Source organism: Erpetoichthys calabaricus, chromosome 10 (assembly GCF_900747795.2).
Source record: "Erpetoichthys calabaricus chromosome 10, fErpCal1.3, whole genome shotgun sequence".
Classification (NCBI taxonomy): domain Eukaryota; kingdom Metazoa; phylum Chordata; class Cladistia; order Polypteriformes; family Polypteridae; genus Erpetoichthys; species Erpetoichthys calabaricus.
In genome coordinates, this window is record NC_041403.2 from 56,555,651 (window position 1) to 56,579,668 (window position 24,018).

Here is a 24,018-nt window from a genome sequence, read left to right on the forward strand (position 1 = left end):
TGAATTTGGAACGTAATTGTTCAAAAGATGCAAATATGTTGTCTATATAAAGATCTCTGAGCAATTTAATCCCAAATCTTTTCCAGGTATTAAAAACTGGATATGTTTGCGAGGGTTGAAAGAGGTGGTTCTCTTGCAGAGGTGCCACAGATAAAAGATTTTCCATCTTAAAATGCTTTATAAATTGGTTCCATATTCTGAGTGAGTAAAGCACAATTGGGTTATTAGTATATTTGCGATAACTTGCATTTATTGGAGCGCAGAGCAGGGACTATAAAGAAGTACTACAAGATTTTAATTCTATTGCGGGCCAAGCCTGTGTATGTTCATTTTTTTGTGTCCAGGTTTTTATGGCTTGTATGTTTGCTGCCCAGTAATAAAACTGGAAATTAGGTAAAGCCATGCCACCTTCTGGCTGAGGTCTTTGTAGGGTCGCTCTTCAGATACGTGAGTGTTTTGAGTTCCAAATAAATGAGGCTATAGTTGAATCTAATTGCTTAAAAAATGATTTATTGATATATATTGGAATGTTTTGAAATAAAAAAAGAAGTTTAGGAAGGATATTCATCTTAACAATGTTAATTCTTCCGGCTAGAGTGAAATGAAGGGTTGACCATCTATGCAAGTCTTGCTTAATTTTTTCCATACAGATGGCAAAATTTTGTTGATAAAGAGCTTTATGTTTACTTGTGATATTTACCCCAAGGTATTTAAACTGATCTGCTATGGTAAAAGGTAGGGTGTCCAATCTAATATTATATGCTTGTGAATTTACTGGAAATAGTATACTTTTATTCAGATTAATTCTGAGACCAGATATCTTTTGAAATTCTGTGAGTGCTGTTAAAACTGCAGGCACAGTGTTTTCTGTTTGGATTTTCAATTACATCTCATAGACATATATTAAGCATTAGGTTAATTGGCATCTGTAAATTTGTATAGCTCCTTGTATAAATTTCTCGTGATAGACTGGTGACCTATTCAGAATTTTGTTCTCCCTTATCATGCTGATGTAAACTTTGCTTTCTTCAGTAATGTAATAATAAAATTAAGTTAAGAATATGGATGTATGGATAATCCTACTACTGAAATAAATTCTTCTGTTTTATTCCATTTTTTAATCCTTTATTTTTTACATTTATTTATAATAGAAAGTAACAAATTCCTTAACTGGATTACAGTCCTACATATTTGTATCATTTTCAGTTTTATAAAATGCTGCAGTTCCTTAGTTTATGGAAGAAAATATTTCTGATGTGAAGTTACAGTTATGTATAGCTGCAGCGTATATATACTACTGCATTTAGTTTGTTTCAGTTCATGGTTCTCACTCTGACATTCTTCAGACATTCCTGCAAAATTATTCATCTTTATTTTTAACTTTCTAAACATATTTTTTAGCAGATGTCTATCTCTAGCTTGGAAGCAGTATTAAAGCAGTATACACATGATTTATTACTGCCACTAAAACTACCTTTACAGTATACTACAAGAAAATGACAAGAATGTGAGAAGTGTACCAGAAAGATGCTTCTCATGTTTATATGTTATGAAGGCTAATATGTCTTTCAGCTTCAGCAGTATGTCATTAGAAATTTAGAAGTAAAATTTTTATCCAGATCAGGAACACTAAGTAATTAATTTTGACATACTTTTTGTACACAGTTGACAAATAGCCTGATGAGTCTGAAGATTGTATCAGTTCAAGTTTATCTATCTATCTATCTATCTATCTATCTATCTATCTATCTATCTATCTATCTATCTATCTATCTATCTATCTATCTATCTATCTATCTATCTATCTATCTATTGTAGTTACTCGTATAATAAACTTACCATTACAACTCCAACCATTTTCTTACCTGCTTATCTTGTTCAGTTTCACAGAGAGTCAATTCCTATCCCCTGGTAATATTTAAAACAAAGAATAAAACATTCAATGACATTGTGCCAGCACATTGAAGGGGTCACTTACACACATCCATCAATCACTCTCAATCAACCAATTTATATGCAGTAGTTAACTTAACATGAATACCTTTTAGATATAGCCCATGCAGAAATTAATAGAACATGGCACTGACAAGACTTTGATTCAAACCCTGGATTCTGGAGCTATGAAGCAGCAGTGGTAATCATTATGGTACTTGTTCATTAACAGCTTAGCAGCTGGATTTTGAAATAGTTCATTATAAACTTAATGGCAGCAGTTTTAAACTGTTAATTTCTTATGTTTTTTTTTGGATATATTTCAAATAACATTTATTAGCAAGCTGTTTGAATAATGACAAAATGCATAAAATGACTATATTCAGAAAAATCTTTTAAATATAAGCAATACAGTAAAGTTTGCCAAAATTAAAACTGCAATGAATTTAAACACAACGTGAACTGTCTCTGTGAATGAGTATATGTTGGAGAAGTATACGCTATTTATAGTCATAAATTGGTAAAGGCACCAGAGAATACACACTAAGAAAAAAAGAGAGAAAAAGCTGAAATAATGAATAAAACAGTATAGTTAGGAGAATTTCTGTCATTTCTTTGTTGACTTTCAATTTATATAATCTTGTCAGTGGTCTCATTGCTTTGGTTTAGATCATATATTCTGATACCTTTAAAATATTGCATTGCTGTATTTAAATTGTAAAAGATTTCAGCCAAACAACAAATTTGAAAGTGAGCTATATATTTAAAGTATAAAAAAGGTTAGGATACTTCTGCTTATTTGAGATGCACACTATAGTGTTCTCACCAGCATAACCTCCTCTTTTGAGTGCCTCTTTATATTTAGAAATTATCTTGGATATTAAAACACTGCACTAAATCTTTTTCAATTTTGTTTTAACAAACGTAGTGGCAGATTTTGATGCTTTTTAATCCTTAAAATGTGCACTTGATGTATCTAAAATAATTTTTAGCAAAATTGATGGGGAACCATGACATTGGAAGTTTGTTGTAATGTAATTTGCAAATATATTGTGAGGTCACATTAATGTCAGATATTATACTTATTCTAACTTTGGCCTGTCCTTATAAGCTCAGGTTAAGTCATAGTAAAATCTGATAGACAGTAACCATTTGTAGCGACTAACTGTCAGAAAAGTGATTGTTTACTTCAAATCGTTCTTATAACCCTCCAGTTAGGGTTACATGTAGTTGTCAGTTATCTTACCTTGTACAATACTTTCTAGGCCCATGTTGGCAGTTGTTACTTCTTACAGCTGTGTTTATATGTTGTGAACAGACTGCAGGGAGCCAGAGGAAGTACTGGGGGCACCAGCCAGGTAACCTCATTTAATTAGCACAAGAATAACAGAAATAGGTGCACACGGCACAAAAGAAAGTCGACTTTAATCAGCCTGATACTCTATGTAAAAGGTTCAATCAGTGAGAGCGTTGTGCTTGTTAAGGTTATAAACGACATGAAATGCCACCTTCCTGATATTGCCTGTTTTTATGGCAACAGAAACAGAAAAAGCGGAGCCTGATCTGGGCACTGTGGGCTTGGGCACCTTCTGAGAATTGTAGGAGAGAGGATACAGTTAGTGAAAGCACCCTTTCTTGTTCTGGAGTGCTATTGCAGCAGAGCCAGGAAGGTGATTCCCAGGCACTCATGTGTCACTCTATCTATCTATCTATCTATCTATCTATCTATCTATCTATCTATCTATCTATCTATCTATCTATCTATCTATCTATCTATCTATCTATCTATCTATCTATCTATCTATCTATCTATCTATCTATCTATCTATCTATCTATCTATCTATCTATCTATCTATCTATCTATCTATCTATCTATCTATCTATCTATCTATCTATCTATCTATCAAGAAAGCACAACAAACAGGATAAAGATTTAGGGGATTCCAGCCCTGTATACTGTAAGTCAGAGCAAGGATTCATTCAAGACCGAGTCCAAATAAAGACTAAACAAGAGGATTAATGAGTCTGATTATATACAGAAGAGACAGGAAGGGGTGGGATCATGGCCGGAAGTGAGGCGAATTCACAAAGTAAATAGGAGGAGTCTTAGGCAGGCTTTCCTTCTGACAGTCCGTCTCTGTGTCTTACTCCCAATTAAGCCCTTAGACTGTCTCCCAAGCGTATGTGTATGACAATATATGTGTGTGTGTGTATATACAGTATGTGTGTTTATATATATATACTAGATGATTACCCAGTGGCTTCGCTCACTGAGTGCAAGGGAAAAAAATAAAATGTAGTCTGTAAGTTATTAAACAGTAAAACATTAAAATTTAAGAAGTATAGATACATTGAGCACTACTGGAGTGGTTTCAGGTAAACTACATTTTAAAGGCGCTATAACACAACAGGTAAGTAGTACTAACAGCAGCTAAAATGTATTTGGATCATTTCTCGGTAGTAGATCGCTTGTGAAAGGCGCTACACGACCGCTGTGGTATAGAAATTACATTTTCAATGTGATCGTCTAAATTTCTGACTGACAACCTTGCACTATGTGCCTGTGATTTACTTCTTAAAATAATTCATCACAAAAGGAACCTTGAATGTCGGTTCCTTTAGTGACCCAAACTCACCTTAAGGGACAGTAAGTAGTTGTGCAGGGCAATTTACAAACAGAGTCCTGCTTCAATGGCGCCGATTACACTCATTCGCAAAGATTTTCACTCTCCCAGGAGCCGACGGGGGACTTGAAGTGTCACAAACAGTGCGAGAAGAGAGAACGCTGCCCGAAACTGGGAGCTCTCGACCCGGCAGAGCAGCCCGACATTCTGCGCCTCCCAGCGTCCACTTTGTTCTCACGACCCCTCGCCGCTGAAGGCGGTCTCGTCTTCACATTGTTTACAGCTCACCACAGTTAAAAAGTAGAAAGATGCAAAGCTGTTTTCCTCAACTCTTCTACTATCAAGTACTGTCAACTAAAAAAAGTTACAATATTGCAGTTTCCGCGACAGTCACGTGGATGAATAAATAAAACTTCTCTGTCAGAACGCGCCTAGCGGCGGACGGCTCAGCACTGCAGTCCAGACAGGAGGGCTGGGAGAGGGCGACGTGGGGCGCACTTCTATGAGATAGATCACCGTGTTTGTGTTTACTTCTTTTCAATATCAGTGAAATAACTCTCACACAGATAATAGCAATTCATATAGACGATATAAAAATGGCGTCCACAAACGAAGTGATTAGTTCCTGTATTATAATATGTTCTGTGGTCATACGTAATTTCCATATCGCATGGTCATACGTAATTTCCGTTTCAAACACGAAAACAATTTTATATATATAGATATATATAGTATATGTGTATGTATGTATATACAGTATATATATATATCCATCCATCCATCCATTTTCCAACCCGCTGAATCCGAACACAGGGTCACGGGGGTCTGCTGGAGCCAATCCCAGCCAACACAGGGCACGAGGCAGGGAACCAATCCTGGGCAGGGTGCCAACCAACCGCAGGACACACACAAACACACCCACACACTAGGGCCAATTTAGAATCGCCAATCCACCTAACCTGCATGTCTTTGGACTGTGGGAGGAAACCGGAGCGCCCGGAGAAAACCCACGCAGACACGGGGAGAACATGCAAACTCCACGCAGGGAGAGACCCAGGAAGTGAACCCAGGTCCCCAGATCTCCCAACTGCGAGACAGCAGCGCTACCCACTGCGCCACCGTGCCGCCATATATATATATATATATATATATATATATATATATATATATATATATATATATATATATATATATATATATATATATATATATATATATATATATATAAATACAGTATACACAAAAATATATTTTTATATATAAAAGCCCATTAAGGCTTTTTTGTCTATTCAAAATTCTTGCCCATACCCTTGCTGTTACGATCAGATAACCGTAGAAATGTAATTTGCATATATAACTTTTAGTAAGAAAAGCTTTTTTCACTGCCCCAGGATTATAAAGCAAGTTTCAGAAGTTGGAAAAGTTACATGATTAATCATGAGATTTTAAAGCTCTTTTAGGTGGACACCTTAACTAATGAGTCTATTTGTATTATTTTGTTTGTATTTTGGTTTGTATGGTTTCTTTGTTCTAAGGAGTGATCTTAATGTGTTGCATTTATTTCTTTTATTTCTTACTTCATACTTTCACTTGGCATTTCTCAGAAAGTTCAAAAAGTTTCCACACTTTTTTTAACTCTATTTATTAAGAATTTCAAAAACAAATTATATTAATTTTCTACATAGTCACCTTCCTTTGTGATACAATTTTCCTAGTCACATGACACTCTCAGACACGACCAATTACTACTACTCCCACCTTCACCATTTCCAACGAAAATCTAAAATTGTGGAAATTTTTTGAATGTCCCTCGTAGTAGCATTTTGAAACCTTCAAGTATTATATTGACTCATCAATAGTTTGTACAGTACTGTATATAGTCAAAGAATAGCTAGACTATGACTGGTTGTGCTAGATTAAATGGTCTGTTCTTTTTAAATACTCCCATGTTAGTTAGTGTTTCATTTCAGCAGTGCTGCAGAAAATCACCAATGAAAATGTATCTTCTAATTTGATTGGAAATTATAAAAAATAGATAATTAGTTCTCTTCCCCCATAAACCTGTAATCAAAAAATGTACTTCACAGGGTGGATGGTTAGATGCATTTGTGCACAACATTATGTCTTAATTTAAATATCATCAGTTTATTCTTAAGTTTTGCATCCATTTTCTGATTTTCTTTTCTGTGTGTTTAGGAATAATAGCATGAATATTTTAGATTAAAAAAAAACTGACTGTCATTTTAGTTACATTTCTAATGCCAAACAATTCAAAAGAATTTTGAAATCTACATTTGACATCAAGCTCATAGTTTATTTTTGAGGAAGGTCTATTGTCTCTGATGATGAGTGTGTCGCAGCTTCTGTCATGTCATGTCATGTAAGACAGAATTTTCAAAGTCCGTTATTAAACTTCCTATAGTTAATTATTAAGTGTGCATACCATGCACAATCATATCACATGAGCTCTGGGACTTTCATAGACTTTTCCAGGGGCAGTGCGGCAGCTCTGCTAGTTAATAGGAACTAATTAATGAAAATTAAAGAGCCAATTAGTGAGCAGATCATCCCCTCTTGGCAGGGATTCTGTAATTGCCCTAGTGTTTGTTTTTGTTGAAAATCCTAGACAGTTTGCCAGATATAGACAATTCATTCTGTGGATTCCCCGAGTAATATTTTTATTTTTACACAAATGCAATTTCAATCACTCTTTAGTTGTCTGACTGTAGATAAAAGGATAAAGGCAAATATAACCTGTGTTCATCTTAATTTTAGAAGTGTGGGTGCCTAATTCAGCTTGCTTCAGTTGGAGTGTTGGTTACATTTCTTTAAAGCTTTTTGAATATAGAAATTATTTTATTTTATAGGCTAGACTATGGCATCGTATAATATTACAGCTAAGAAGTAAGAACGAAAAAAACTGTGTGCAGTGAAATGCCTAAATATAATATAAATTTAGATTATTATATTTCGGGTGCCCAAATGTTTTAAGACAGCATAAAAACTTTAGTAGACTGGCTTAAAAAATGGGGAGTAATATGGATTAGTTCATGGACGTTGTTTGATTAGACATCTTTGTGTAACTTATTTGTTTTCATCTCTCTTTAAACATTCCAGGCATGCTGCTCACAGCTGTTTGCATTGCACATTGTCTTGTTCTGCTCATATGTGAAACATTATAAAATATTCTGCTCTGTACTTTGTGAACATTCCTGTGATAAACCATTTAGTATAACTCTGTGAAAAATCTGAGATGCTTACTGTCTCTCAAGGATTAGTTTAATTTATACTTGGTGATTAATGGATATTGTTTCACTGTTTTTTATTTTGGATCTTGGAAATGTGCAGTCATTGTTAGACCCTGCAAAACCTTTGTAGCTTAGTGGTAAAACTTGGGTATTGCATTCATTGCACACCAAAATGTACAATGTATGTTAATGCTTGTTAATCAGTATAGTGTATGTAACAGATTAAAAAGGCCATCAGGCAATACGCCTAATAACCAGGGCATACTCATACATTCACTCTTGGCCTTTTTACAGTCATGATTCAACCTAACCTGTACAAATTATAGATATGGGAGGAGAACTGAGGTGTTTAGAGAAAAACTCATACAGAATATGCATATCTCATACTGATATACTGTATATATATTAGAATAGAAGGGTATTCATCCATCCATCCATCCATCCATTATCCAACCCGCTGAATCCGAACACAGGGTCACAGGGGTCTGCTGGAGCCAATCCCAGCCAACACAGGGCACAAGGCAGGAACCAATCCCGGGCAGAAGGGTATTAGAATGTAATTTACAACATGTGTTAGTATATATATAACCGGTATTGAAGCCAGACTGGAATTTCTCAAATAAATTGAGACATGTAGGGTGAGACTGAAGCTGATTGGCAACTGCATTTTCAAGTATTTTAGAGAGAAATTATATCTTTGAAATTGGTCTATAACTTTGAAATTGGTCTATAATTATTAAGTGTGGGTCTATGTTTGACTTTTTAAGTAAGTGATAACACTTTCAGTGTATCAGGCACTACATCATTCAGTAATGAGCTATTGATAAAGCTAATCGTTTAAGGGAACAAGTAGTAGGTTTAATTTTAGAAATTAAAGTTATGACTTCCTGATCTGTTACAAGATTACAATTTTTAAACTGGCGTTTGTAAAGCTAGTATTAGGTTTTCAATGTGATGCTGAGATCTGGGATCATATATTTTTGATTTTCTCATAAACGAAATTCATAAAGTCTGTACTGCTAATGTCTGTTGGTATTTTGCATGCTTGTTCTGAATTCTAATTTGTTAGATTAGCCACTATTCTAAACAGTACACTAGGATTATTATTGTTGTTGTTTATAATTTTAGAATAGCATTCTGATTGGGCTTTGATACTCTACAGTTTGAAAGAACTGTAGCTTTGTTGCTCTCCATCTATGCTTCAGTTTTCAACACTCTAATTTAAGAGTTCAAGTGCTCTCATTAAACCAGAGCAAGTTTCTATGTGATTAAATCACTTTTGTTTTAAGGGGAGCTACTGTACCCAGAGCTTCTCTCAATGTCACACTATAATTTGATGTTAGCTGATTTCAATTGTTTTCCATGTTTACTCTTGACATATATCTTCAAACTTTGAAGCAGAGTTACAATCTAGATGTCACACTATCTTTGTTTTAATCTGTGAATGTATTGGTAAAGTAGACCCAAATCAAATGTAATTAAGTTGTGATCAGAAATAACTTATTGAGTAATATTTAAATTTTGAATTTCAGCTCTGTAAGTTATAATTAGATCTAATGTATGGTTATAATTATGAGTTAGACCATTGACAGTAGTGAGTTTAACAAATAAGTAAAATATTTGCTGAAAGTGTCAGTTTCCACATCAATGTGTACATTAAAATCCATCATCAACACTACAAGATCATGACTTAAAGCTAAATCAGATAAAAGGCTGTAAAATTCAGTCATGAACCATGAATATGGTCCTGGTGGTCTGTAGACTAGCATTACTAGAATCTATTTAAACATTTAAAATGAGTGACTCAAAGGATGTAAATTTGCCTAAATTTCTAGAAGTGGTGTGCATTTTGCCACAATGAATTATTCCAAGGCCACCTCCTCGACCAGTATACCTAGATTTATGAAGGAATGTGTATGCTTTTCGTGACGCCTCACCTAAGGGAACATGTCAGATTTACTAAGCCAGGTTTCATTAAGACCAGCTGGTAATCCAATAAATACAGAAATGTGCAAAGCATTTGTTCAGACATTTTTATTACCTGATAACTAGGAGGGAAAATGTAACACAAATATCACTGGGCAAACAGACATCGGCAGCAGGGACAATTTAGAATCAAAAATCAAGCCAATACAAACATGTGTAGAACATGCAAAAATCCCGTAGAAATCAACCAGGCCAGAAATTAACCAGATCCAATGTGCTGTAAAATGGCAATTTGAAGATATTTACATTTTTGTATCTGACTGCCACTTTAAAATGTTTACATTTGTTTTCACAATGGAACCCCACTAACCATAAGCTGTATCATAAAGCACAAGTAATTTTTAGGATGGTTATTTTTTAAAATGTATAAAATATGCTTCACTTTAGAATGCAATTTATTAGGCAAATTAGTATATACCATGATACTGAAGAAAAAGCTTTGACTTAAAAATACCAAACTTTTCCTTTAACTTAACAAGTATATCTTTAGAATGTGGAGAAAACTAGAGCACCTACAGGGGAACCCTACACAAATACAGGTAGAATAATCAAATTCTACATAGATAAAAACTAGGTAGCTTTAACTGTTAAGTCCCATGAAAACAAGAGGGTAACAGTTAAGAAAAAAATTGTAATTGCATTGTGCAATTTAATATTGCTGATAATGCAGACATCACCCTTAAATTGTTCTGATGGCATATTTGAAGAAAGAGAAAGGATTGAAAAGAGCCACATTCTTAAGAACAGCATTTCTGTTATAAAACCTACCAGAAGGAGAAAATACTCTTCTTATTTTGTGAATATTTTGCAGTTGAAGTGATCAGTAGCACGGCAGTTGCAACAGTAAATAATCAGGTTGCATACTTTGTAGAAAATAAGGTACTGCTGTTGTAATTTAAAAGGGTAAACTGAAATAAGAGTTTGAGAAACAGACTAAATTTATCCTAATGTTTTCAAAGAACTTAGTGATCATATATGAAATGCTGCTAAGAGTTGATGTTTTTGCAGCATATTCAAGCTGTCTGAATTTGATATAGAGTAAGATGAATATGAAGCAAAGGTACAAAATGTTGTCTTTTATCTCTGGGCATTTATATTCTAATGTCTTATAGGTTATACCACTTAGTGCATTCTGTTATTCAGTGTGTTTTTCAGAGATCATTACAAATTGGGAAAATTTCCAAAGAGTGGAAGATAGCTAAAACTGTAACATAAAGCATTAATTAAAAGCTAGTTAGTTTCATTTGTATTGCGTATATGTCGATTAATAGAAGCAATTGCCTACAAAAGGCTCAATTGCTATTGCTAACTTGAAGGCCCTAGCCTAATCCTGTGTGGTATCACACGAATCATCAAGAGGCAGTTAATTTTAAGATAGGCTGCCTCTCTGAGGCAAACACAAGGTGGCTATAGAAGAAGAAAGTGAAGAATCCAGATTTGCAGAAGCTGTTTCCAAGAAGAATCTCCCACTCCTATTGTCCCAACATCTGTGGCCCGAGGAATGCACCTCTGCTAACCAGGGTCACACATTTAATCTTAATGTGCATCATTCTCATTTTGAGTGACAGATGGTAGAGGGAAAAACTGGATAGAACATAGTTCTAATTTTATTAATAGACATTTTGAATAAATAGTAATTCATTTGTTTTGTTTTACTGAATGGCATTTTCTTTCCATTTTTTACATGTTAGAGTATGTACATTAATCTAGTTTATACTGTTTATTTAATAACCATTTATTGAGAACCTCTGAGAATGGGCCTATCAGTCCAAGGCAGCTGTTTATTTTTAGACTCTTTTAAAATGCCTCCACTTGATCTCTATTTAGATTGAGTAGATTCAAATCAGTCACTTTCTCTGCTTAAGTTTTACCTTTCGGTCTAGGTATATGCCTAGTAGATCTTCTTTAAAATTTCCCTGCTTTCTTGTTCCTTTATAATAAGACTTCGTCTACAGACAGTTTTCATGATGTGGCATCACAGCCTTGCTGTTTCGCTTAACCATAACAGCATGCTACATATGACCTATCATCAAAAACAGCTGGTCTGTCTAATCACTTTTCTATGCTGTCCTATGAACAATGATGAGTCTTTTGTAAAATGAACTTTATAATTTAAATAATGGTTTAATTACCTGGCTTAAGTCATCTATTCTCAATCTGTTTTTTCACTACAAAGGGTTGAATGATAAAATATATGCACTCATCATACTTTCCATCAGAGTTTACTGGAAAAATAAGATTTAGCAAAAAAGCTGTATTTGTCATAATATTATATGATAAAATGTACTTACAAAATTTCATTCCACCCATTTTCCAGTTCAAGATTTTTGGGGAGTGGGAGATCATTGCACCAGCACAGGGTACAAGATAAGAACCAAGTTCAGATTGGACTCTAATCCATCACAAAACACAATTGCACACACCTCATCACATATACAGTATGGTGCCAAATTAGTTATGAGTATGAGTTAAGCTATGCATTTTTCTTTTTTATGTAGAAAGAATTAAAAGTATCTGAAGAAAACCAATACAGATATGGGGAAAACATGTATATTCCACACAGAAATTGACAAAACTGAGATTTGATCTCAGGGTCATAGAGCTGGGAAGCAACTTCACCTTGAGCAATAAAAATATTAAAATAAAATAGAAAAGAGAAGTGCATTATCCCTAAATAGATCTATTACACTTTAGGGTTGTAATTTCTCCTTGAAACTCCAGATAAAAGTGTATTTGTGAGTCAGAAATAAAAAGTATGTCTCAGCATCTTAAAGCAGTGAAGCAGCCAATCAGGGGTAATTTCATTCCTCCCTAAATTGTAAGGCTTTTTTTTTAAGTGACCAGCATAACCCTGATACAAGTGCATGATGTTATGTCTGGTATTTGTTGAGAAATGTCACACTGTTTTCATGCATCTATTTAGAAAACCCACAGGCCCACAGCTGGGATCCCCAATCTAATTTCCATTAACCTTATTGCCAAGTCTAGAGCCAAATTTGTACAACTTTCAGGAAGCTCAGTGGGGACTCTTCATAACAGAACTACTTTCTATGTGGTTTTCAGAGCTTTTGAATTGTGTTTATTTATTGACTTTAGTATCTTAAAAACACATTCAAAAATAAATTGCCTTCTGATTAAAAACCTTTTCATAATGCTAAGTGGTATTAAAGACAATGTACACATTATTAGTTTCAGCCTGCAGAATTTACAGAGAAAGAATTGGGTGTAAATTGTCAGAAACAAACTCAGTTTACAGAGAAGCAGGCATTTTTCAGGTTGCTTTTTGCTATGAGGAGGTTTATTTTGATAAAAAACAAAAAGCAACTAACAAAGTCAATGGATTACTATTTGAGAGTCAAGCATTTGTGAGTGGAAATGTTGGTGGTCTGGCTGTGATTGCTGCGAAAACAAGAAGGAGAAAACACAATCTTGTGCTATTGTATGCCTCCTTGCTATTTTTTTTTTTTTTTGTAATCCATGCAGCAGTTTTGGCAAGGATTTTTTTTAAGTTTGGACAACAAGTATTCCTTCCACATGCAGGGAACCAAGCTGATGACAACAAGGCCATTCATGGTAGAATCACAAATAAAAGCTATGGATCTCTCTCCCGCTTGTCTTTTTTAATCAATTAAAGAAAAAAATAGTTTTCATGAAGTGCAGTCGAACAGGGACACACAGAAAGGGGGGAGCTGTGCCTCCACGCAGAATGATTGAGGGAGGCGGAGAGGAAACAGAGCTCTCCATCAGATCAAATGAGGTGAAAATAATTCAGGCATTAATCAAATGAGAACGAAAAGGAGGGTTTTTTCTTTTTTTTTTCTTCTTTTTTTCCTACGGAAGCTGAAAAGAGAAGGTGTGAATGAAAAACGTGTGACTGCAAGATAGAGGCAAAAAAAAAAAAACGACGCTTTTCAAATAATGTCTCATGGAAATATTGCTTTTTCGGCAGACCAGGTCAGTCTTTAAAACAAGTTTAAATATTTCCAATCCATCTGTAGCTGATTTTTTTTCCGTGTGCATTTTAGTTGTATTATTATTGTTCTTTTGTGTCGAAGCTGTACATGGTTGAAAAAACTTTCTCAAATTCCAAAGGCACCAAAGAGAGCGAGCAGAGTGAGTTTTTTGGAGCTATCAAAGCATCAATTGTGCTAAGCTGCCCAGACGACGGTGCAAGGTCCCAAAAGAATTGAATTAATCAAGACAAGCTATTGTTAAGGATGCCTTATTTTTCCACGATCATTCAGAGTGTCCGTGACGACTCAATAGGCCCTTCACCATGTGACCTGAAGGGGGAAAGCTCTTTAAAAACCAGCCCACGTGTGACCAAGTTGAAAAGTTTTTATAACTAATTGCAATGGGTAGTGCTGGTTGTGATGGTGGGCAGAAACAGATATTTCTTTTTTTTAGGAAGTGGGCTGGGTATGTGATGGCAAAGGAGAGAGAGAAAGGGACAGGAGAAGAGAGAAACTTTTCTCATTTTTTTCCTTGGGGGGAAAAAGTGGTCTTGGCTTGTATTTATGGGGGTTCTTCCTCTTTTCCTTTTAATGCCTTGGGGTCTTGACAGTTAAACAATTCTAAGGAAGATTTGTTTAAAAAAAATACATAGATATCCGTTATGGCATATTGTCCCTCACGGATTTATATCGAGAGCCAAGTCCCGTCACACCCTATCGTTTGCTTCTGTCACAGCAGAGGTGTCTTCTTTTGGTAAAATAGCAGGTTCATTTTTTTAAGAAAAACAAAATACATAAAATCATTAAAAAAAGATCTATCAAAATTTCATGCCAAGGAAAGAAATGGGTTTTCTTGCGGTAGGTGAATAATCATTCTGTGTAGTGATACTTTAACTAATAGTTTTTGTCCTAGTGGCTTGCTTTGTTTAACTATGACAACTTTTATATTTTAGTATTTCTATGTTACTAATTATGATAGTGCTGTGTTTTTCAGTGTGAAAGTGAATTTTTCTCATTTTTGTTCATAAATGTGGTACATGTAGCTTACTTTTTGTTTTTCTGTCTTGGAATCATTGTGCTGATATATGCTACTGGGATGGCTTTCTCCTTTGTGCATTATAAATAACACTATAATTGAAATCAGTCTTTAATTTTCTTTTTTTCTCATTTTCCACGAAGTGGATAGTGAAGTGTAAGATGATGCTGAGCTTGTTTTGACTTTCACATATCATTCGATACTAAGATTATAGAATGTTATTTCTTGGGTTACAGCTGGGCAGGCAATTTTAAAAATTAATTTCATTGCATTGAAGCTTTCATTTTTAAAAAACAATATAGTTTTAAGTCTGGCTAATTTATTTATATATAATCAATCATATTTAACTTTTAGTATGATTTTAATAGGTTACCATTATAGGGCAATGTCTAGCATGCAGTTTAGCACCTGTGTATTTGACTTTGATTTCTAATTTTTAGTTTATTTGTTTTAGGCAGGCTTATCCTTTTCCTACTTTGCTGTTACAGTGCCATTGCATGCATGCATTCTGATGGCAGGATAAATATAACTTTTAAAAAGCTTTATCCACTCCAAAATGCCTGAACAAAATTTGATCTGAGCTTAACGATGACTCTTACAGCTTAATGAAAATTTCACACTGCATCTGTTGAAGTCGTTAGGTGCTATAGTCTGAAGGCCATATTAGAATATAATTTTGTCTTTGTGTGACATTCTAATTGATGCCTTTGTAATATTTTTTTTTTTACTGTTTTCCTTCTTAGTTGTTCAGTTTTAATTTTATCATCATTTACAATTTATTTTTTTTATTAGTCTAGTTAGCTTAAAATTAGTGCCAAAATGATATATATACACATAAAGCATGTAGTCCAGCTCACATCACGGTTTGGAATTAAACTTCCTTGTACTATTTAGCATACAGTCATTTAAATCAAAAGCTATTGGGTGTCTTGAAAGGTTTTACTTTCACTTCATAGATGCAGCTTAGCATACTATTACTTGAATAATTAAACTGCGCTTTGGTTTAGATCACAGTTATCTTGTATATTTGATTAAATTGTAATTAGGTTCATTTTGGTTCTTAATTGCTGGATTGAGGATTTCTGCTGGAATTTAAAAAAAATTCTCAACATTTAATCGATTATAGGTAGACAGGCATTAACAAGGTTTCATAACTGCAAAATTCTCCTTGCATTTGTATATTGTGGTACTCTTAAAGTATTACTATCTTGATAAAATATTTCATTGTACATAGTACATTTCTAACCTATAATTCAGTCCTGTAAATAATTTGTTCATAAAATAAATGATTTGAAAATGCATCAGTAGTCTTAATTTCAATTACAGTTTATATGGGAATTGCTTAGACTTTATAAAACTTGTTGAACATATGGTTTAAAGTGAATTACCTAAATATATTTTTGATGCAAGTGTTTTTGGTGATATGTAATATGCAGTAAATGTTAACTTATTTCAGAGGGCAAGCCAATGATAACTTTTCATACATAGTTTACTTGTTATTTTAAAATCTATCTATCTATCTATCTATCTATCTATCTATCTATCTATCTATCTATCTATCTATCTATCTATCTATCTATCTATCTATCTATCTATCTATCAAATCTGTAAAGGGAGACTTAATTTTGTGGCAAGTATTAAGGGTTAATGACTAAGGCATTGGACATTAAACCACTGCAAACTCCTCTTCTGATATTTTGTGCCCCAGAGCAAGTCACTTAGCCGGCCTTTATGCCATTGTAAACAATATCTATGTGAGCATCATTAATGGATCCCTATCTTGTAAGTTATATTGGGTGCCTGCATCTGATACAGCCAAAATTGCTCAACTTTTAGTAGCTGAAAGCAAAAAATGTATGTATCAGTCCACTTACCCATTCCTACATACAGCACAGCTTTGAGGGAAAAATACAGGTCTCTCAATCTCTCTGTGTCTCTCTTGCTTGCTTGCCTCTCCAAATCTAATTCCTACCTTCTTTCAATATATAACTTCAGGAGCTGTGCATCAGTAAAAAATACAATCGGGGATAATTTGCTAAAATTCTTAATTTTACAATTTTGCCTCTTTTGTTTGAAATAAATGACTACTTCACACATTTTTATTGCCTGATAAAAGTAAAACTTCTAATCATAATGTGATGCTGATGGCATTTTTGTGACCATGGTTTAGTGAATACAGTGTATTTAAATTTGTGTTTCAAAGCCTGTTTTAATTACAGTTCTAATAAATGAAAGAGCAGTTATATTATGTAGATCTTTTCTTATTAAATATCAGAGACAATGTATATTCAAGAAAACTTGGCCAACGAGATTTTAATGAATTAAGTCTCTAAGCATGAATGTTTTCTGATTCTTCTTTATAGTCCAATTTCAATAATCAATATGGTAGGGTATTTGTCTTACTGGCGTTTTTAAGAGCAGTGTGGCTATTATCTACTGTCTCAGAAGACACTGACTTGGGACATACTTGGATAATAATTGGAATAATTAGAGAGGGAGGAATTTTCTCATAGCAAGTGACAAGCCCTCAGTATAGAAATATAATTATTTCATATTATCATGCATTATCGCTTAGGTTTTACTTTACCTTTTTGTCTTGTTTAACTTTAATGCATTTCATTAACATGAAAAGTGGTTTGAAACACATACAAAATAATACTAATAATACTACTACTACTAATAATAATACAGAAGTTTTAAAGGGAATACATTTGTCTTTCAGAGAAATGTAATGAAGTTATGATTCCATCTACCTCATCAGTATAATTTCTTTGAAAATTATATTTCAAGCAACAATACAATTTGTTTTATTATCCTGAGGACAGCTAACAGTTCAGTTTATTTCAGTTTAGTCTTTTTCAAACCACAGACAATACTTTAAAAATAAGCATGGATATTTCTATTATAAATTAGGTGTTCAGTGCAAAGAGAACTTTTAAATATATGAATAAAGGTAAGAATATCTTCAATGGAGCCATTCTTATTCTTTTCTGTGGTCATCATTGGGTACCATTAATAGATAGATAGATAATAAGGATATTTGGAAAATCTTTAAATTATAATATTGGTTGCTGTGTCCAGTGTATTCAGTGTACTTTACGTGTAATGAATGACTGATACACAACTCTTACAGTAATGCATCTTGCTACATTAATTCAAGACACTAAGCAATAACTATAAAAATTATATCAGTCACATAGATGTAGCACAAAATTAATATTGTTTTTTGTATCAGTATGCTGCTGCTGGAGTATGTGAATTTCCCCTTGGGATTAATAAAGTTATCTATCTATCTATCTATCTATCTATCTATCTATCTATCTATCTATCTATCTATCTATCTATCTATCTGTCTGTCTGTCTGTCTGTCTGTCTGTCTGTCTGTCTGTTTGAGTTTGCTTTTTTCTTGGAGCATGACACATTGAACAATATTGTTCTTATATGATAAGTTTAAAAAAATCTGCCTCCTTTTTCTGCCTTCGAATCTGTTTTTTTTTCTGCCTGCTGGGGTAAGATGTCAAAGATGCCAGTGGCATCTGAACTCCTTTATTATGAAGTTTAAATGAGAGGTTGTTAAGTGAAACATATGGGTGGTTTGAGGCTATTTGTGCAGCCAATCCTGTGAGTGCCACTGGCAGATTTCTCCACATGACATCCATGTCCCTGTCCCTGAACTTAGAAGGGAGAATGTGACTATAAACGTGAAAATGATTTTCAAAAACCTGTTGTGATAACTGCTGCAACAACAGCAAGGGGTTTTATATTTTTTTGGTAATTTTTGCATTGTCCAGATATGAGCATTTGTATGATGAGCTTGTTTTCAATCAAATTTATCATGGAATGATGAAATTTTGGCATTTTTGTTTTGTAAAAAATCAGTTCACTGTAGTGTATTTTTTTTTCCATTACTTTGCCAGGGTTCTGTACTGCCTTAAAATATCAGAAGTTCTTATTACACCTTTTATGAGCTACCAATCTTTTTACGGCCTCACACTACTAATACTGATTAATTTTCTTTTAGTGGTATTCAAGCCTGTCCCTTAAGTTTTATAAAGTTGTAAAAGGAAGTTGCTAGTGACATTTTTATAACAGCACTCGGTGTCATTCTAATTAATGTGTCAGCTCACGTGCAGTGGTACTAACCTACTGGCTTGCCAGTCTCATATTGACTGTAATTTCTGAGACCAATGAAGGAGTTAGAAGACAGATATAAAAATGCAAAATATTTTAAAAACGTGTTGGGTCAGATGCCTCATGGTATTTTCCTTTGTCTGAATGAAACAATATAATGGTGATGAACTTTTAACAGTTTCATGGCTTACACCATCATACAGAGGCCTTTGCACTGTTTTTTGTTGTTGTTGTTGTTGTTGTGTGTTTTTTTTATACTTTTTTTTTTTTAGAAAGAGTGTTTCCTGCAATAATTGCCATACTAAAACATTTCTCTGGTCTTTCAACACCAGTTGCAGAATGCAATCAGCTGCACTCTGTTCTGAGAATTTCACTATATTTTCAGTAGCCCTCTATTTGAAACGGTCTTTAAAAATGTCTTTAAAAAGTTCAGTTTCCTTAAAAGAAAATAAGAACAAATGATTTTCTAATGTAAAATAACTTTTAGATTGTACCTTTTTCACTGCATCACCAATAAAAAGGCTGTTTGGTATTGAGAATACCTGGCATACCATGTACAATGTGGTCTTCTGCTGTTGCTTACTTCTGATGAGAGAACTGGCACATTTCTACAAATTTCATGTTTCCACTGTTTTTAAATTACCTCAACTGCATATTGGCAAGCTGGCTATATTTAAGCCACTGACAAAATGTTATACTACCACATGGCACATGTACATGAACAAATATTTCTGCACAGACGCTTCTGAGGATAATTTAGCATTGGCAAAAATATGCATTTGAATTACAAGATACACCCATAGCCTCTTGGCATCCTTAATACATTTTTAGTCATCTGTTAATCTCCAGACATATATGATCAGATGTCATAAGCCAATGATGTCCTGTTAATTTGAGGTGCAAATGTTTTATTGTTATAAATATATATACAACAAATATTGTACTCTGAAATTTCGAAAAAGTAAACATTCCTATGGATGTCCAGTGGTTAATGCTGCTGCATCGTAGCTGCAGTGTCCTGGAATAAAATATTGTCCCAGTCACTTTCTGTGTGGTATTTGTTTTTCCTTCAATCTAACAAAAGCATGCAGTTATTTAGCTACCTCAAATTAGCTCAGTTTGAGTGGTTCTGGATGTGTACGCAAGAGTGTCTAGCAAAGGACCTGGTGCTCTTAGTGAGTCTGAAGTCTTAATTACTCTTAATGCTCTCGGGATCTCAGCTTTATTGATGGGTAGGATAAACATACTTTTGACCAGTACTATAAGTCATCCAAATTATCTGACTGCCTTAAACATAACTTCACATTGTTAATCCTTGAAAATGTAAGAATACACTAATTTATTCAAGATTCTTAATCTTATTGTTGGGTTATAGGGTAAAGACTTCTCTTAAAGGGAGTCATAATTGATCTTATCAGCACTAGGTGCAATCCTAGGTACAGCTAGACTTGTTTATGTGAAATGCATACCTTTTGAGATGAAAAATGGTGTTGCTTTGGAAAAATCCATGCAAACACAGGTAAAACATGCAAAATTCATGTGAAAGTGATCTGGCTAGAATTCAAGAACAGTTTCTCAAAACTGTGAGGCAGCTATTCTAACCACTGCATATCTGTGTCATGTATCCACTTTTGTACTCCCCTAATCCATCATAAACTTGCGGGAGGCAAAGCCCAAGTAGAGGATCAGGCCTGGATAGGGAATCTGTCCATCATAGGACACATGTCACTCACTTGTTGTGGGGTTTAATTTAAAATGACCACTTAAATTTGTACACACTTTTTTGGGATATGAGAGGAAAGTTGGAGTATGATATACAGGGAGAATGCAAAATTTATATAGACTGTGAACCCAGGTTGTAGTCAGACCTAGACATCTGTGACTGTGATGCAGCAGCTCTAGACATGATGTAATTAATTACAAATAATTAGACTTGTATGAATAACTGCGCAGTGTTTAAAGTAGCTTTTTCTTCTTTAATCTACTTCTTTTCTCTTCTATGCCATTTTCATTTATTTATGTGTGTGTTAGCATAGCAAATTGAAGATGCAATATGATCCCCAATATAAAAGTGACTTTTGGATTATATAGATGTTAGTGGTAACTTTATTACACTTGGTTATTTGTTCATGGGTGAAGACAATGTTTTATATTTTTGCAGTCAGTTTCACCTTTTTTTGCAGAGATTAGAACATTGCATTCAGCTTTCTATGATTGTTTCATGACTATTTAATTTTGCCTTTGCACTTTACAATATGTTATTTGTGGAACATACTAAATACCTGACAGTGGCTAGAAAATCAGTGCATTTTAAAAGACATTGTGTGCATTTGCTTTTTCCACTTTGTATTAACAATGCAAAGTGTACTTCATCAATTTTTGATTTTTCTGAAATGTAAACCCAGTTCTTGTCATGTATTAGCTCACACTTTATGCTGCCTCTGTACATGTTAACATTTCATAAACTAAGGCAAGTACACAACTGTCAGAAGTTATGGCCACCTGTCTTCTGGTTTGAATTCTGTGGGTTTTTTTAACATGTGAAATTTAATGTGATACTATTTTCTTTTGACACTTATATTCCATTTAACCTTAGCCCTGAGATTAAAAATATTTTAGGTTTATTCACATTGTGATTACATTTATTCAAATGTATTTTAGTCAGTTGGTTAGTAAATATAAAGTATTTAATTATGCTTCAACCTTGAATCATTTTCTTTTTTCTTATTTCTTATAATAATATGTTTCTGTTTCTGTACAAAATGATGTCTTATGAATGGGCATAATGGTTCATGGTAATGATTCAATGAGTTGCCAGCAGTTGTTGCTTTTGGTATCAGTTTACTGTATGTATCATTGCCTACATTTCTACAGTTTAAAACGCTGTCTCAAAATATGGATTACACTTTACACAGGCATGCCTTCTACATGTGGTTTACTAAATCCAGAGACATGCAATAAGGATGATTGACAAAATCAAATTATTCTGAAGTAATTGTGCCCTGTAGTGGACTGATGATATACTCAAGATTGTGCTTGGATATCATTGATGTTGCACTTCATATATTGTTGGGTAACTTACAGTGCTTATTTAGAATTAATTAATAATCAGTCTTTTAGAGTGTCTGTGGAGTAATGGTTTCAACATAATCCTCTCAAGCAAGGGTTTGGTTTGATTATTTAGTCTATTATCAACATTAACAGTGGTAGTTTATTACCAACAGCAGTCATACACTTGTGCAGATTTTTTGCATGATTAGTAAAAAGTAGTAGTTTAAATAGAAAAGATGTGACAATACATAATTTGAGTAAGTTGAAAATTTAAATTACATAATGCATCCACTAGTTTTTTCTTCCTTAGATTTCTAACATCCATTTTTATGATATGGACTCAAATGGATCAATCATGTTTTAATGATCATTTTATATAATTCAGTAATTAGTGATGAAATATCTTTATGCCCCTAGGTTAAGGTCATGAAGTAAATTTCCAAAACAATGGACAACATCTGTGCATGTAGGGTGACTTTCTTTCTTTTTCAAATTTTGACAACAGACATTTTCCTGGTTCAAGCTGATGAACCTTAAAATACAAAGGTCAAGGAAGTGCCAAGATTAATCACGCTTAGCTATTTTCACCCTTGTCTGACTAAAGAGTTCTTGATCTAGGGGCCGTGGGAGCTTTTTTCTAATGATAAAAGTAACAATGTAATCTAGTTTTCAATGCAACACCTTGTCGTATCAGAATTATGTGAAGTTTCGTTTAGCATTTGTACTGTCTCAGTAAGTTAAGAATTTTTCCTTATTGGAAAGAAAATGGAGCCAAATTATATTAATACTTGTACTAGAATTTTAACTGCTGGGAGATTAACTGACCTATTTAATTGTGGTATATTTCAGTTAATTTAGAAAAATAACAAAATAACTTGTACCTGTTTGTAGAGTATTTTCTGTAATATTTTAGTGGCCTTTTTGTTGCTTTTTTATACCATTACCTTACTATTCATAAGACAAGTTGGTAAACGCTGTTTCTGTATTCTATTACTTGGTGATTAAATATAGTTTAACATAACATTCTCAATTTGCCTATTTGTTATTACTACAGTAATGAATAGTGCAAAATTGGGTAACATAGTCACCTCACAGAATCCAAGCTCACCGAATATTGAAATCCTTAAGTAACTCATATTACTCCCAACCGACAAAAATCGGTTCAGAAAATGTATGTGCTATAGTATTTAATATATATTTACAGTGGTGCATGGTTAAGTGCTGTTGCTTTGCAGACCTAATGCCCTGGGTCTGAATCTAAAACCATATTATTTTTTGTATGATGTTTGCATGTTCTTCCTGTGTCTTTGTCAAACAGGTACTTCAAGTTTTGTTTAGTATACATGTTTTTACAACTCGAAAAAAATTGTCATTTACATTAACTGGGATTGACAATGTTTTACTATGTTACTTAAAATATGTCACTGATATTTTAATTAGTTGTCATATTATATAACATCTTGCTCCTAACCTCTCTTTTTATCCTTCATTTTTTTTCTTGTTTTTATACATCAGAACTGTCCAATGTTCTTGTAATACATAGATTTTTAAAATTTTTATTTTATGCAGTATCTAAATGTGCTTAATGAATATTTATTTAATGCTATAATTTAGATATTGTGACTCATCCAAAAACGTGTATTGCATTTTTCTTTTATATTTTTCAAATTAGAAGCTATTGCCTATTTGATGCCATGAAGATGTGTCTCACTTGCCTTTATGGGAGCATTTTAGATCTAAAACCATGATGTAACATATTCACAGTTAAATCTCTCTGTGGGTCCAGACAAAGCTGCTCTTTATTGATATGTGCCTTGTGAAATATATTGAGAAGCAGTACTATCTTGTTTTTGAATGTAAACTCTTTTACACTAATGCAATACCATAAGGACAAAATCATACAACCGCATCAGTCTGTTTTAATAAGATTAAAGTCTATGGCGTCTATTGTTATAACTTCTGTTGTTATTTTTTCTTTTTTTAGAAAAGACAGAAATACCCGAAGGACAAAATCCATTTATAAAGTACAGTCATATCCAAATTAGATTTTGGGGTC

The 24,018-nt window shown here is 33.7% G+C and overlaps 1 protein-coding gene across 3 annotated transcripts in view; it reads left to right on the plus strand.

The window, feature by feature from the left end:
- The window catches only part of slc6a9 (solute carrier family 6 member 9), a 163,625-nt gene that overhangs the window by 87,323 nt on the left and 52,284 nt on the right, over window positions 1-24,018 (plus strand). Inside the window, exon 1 of one of the 3 annotated variants that reach the window (XM_051933142.1) lies at window positions 13,368-13,745. The exons of 1 other annotated variant lie outside the window; for it this stretch is intronic. In XM_051933142.1, the coding sequence (XP_051789102.1) occupies window positions 13,710-13,745 (36 nt within the window). In that variant the 5' untranslated portion in view covers window positions 13,368-13,709. Of the gene's footprint in view, window positions 1-13,367; window positions 13,746-14,299; window positions 14,603-24,018 lie in introns of those variants that run through there. One more of the 3 variants, XM_051933143.1, reaches the window with a different exon arrangement.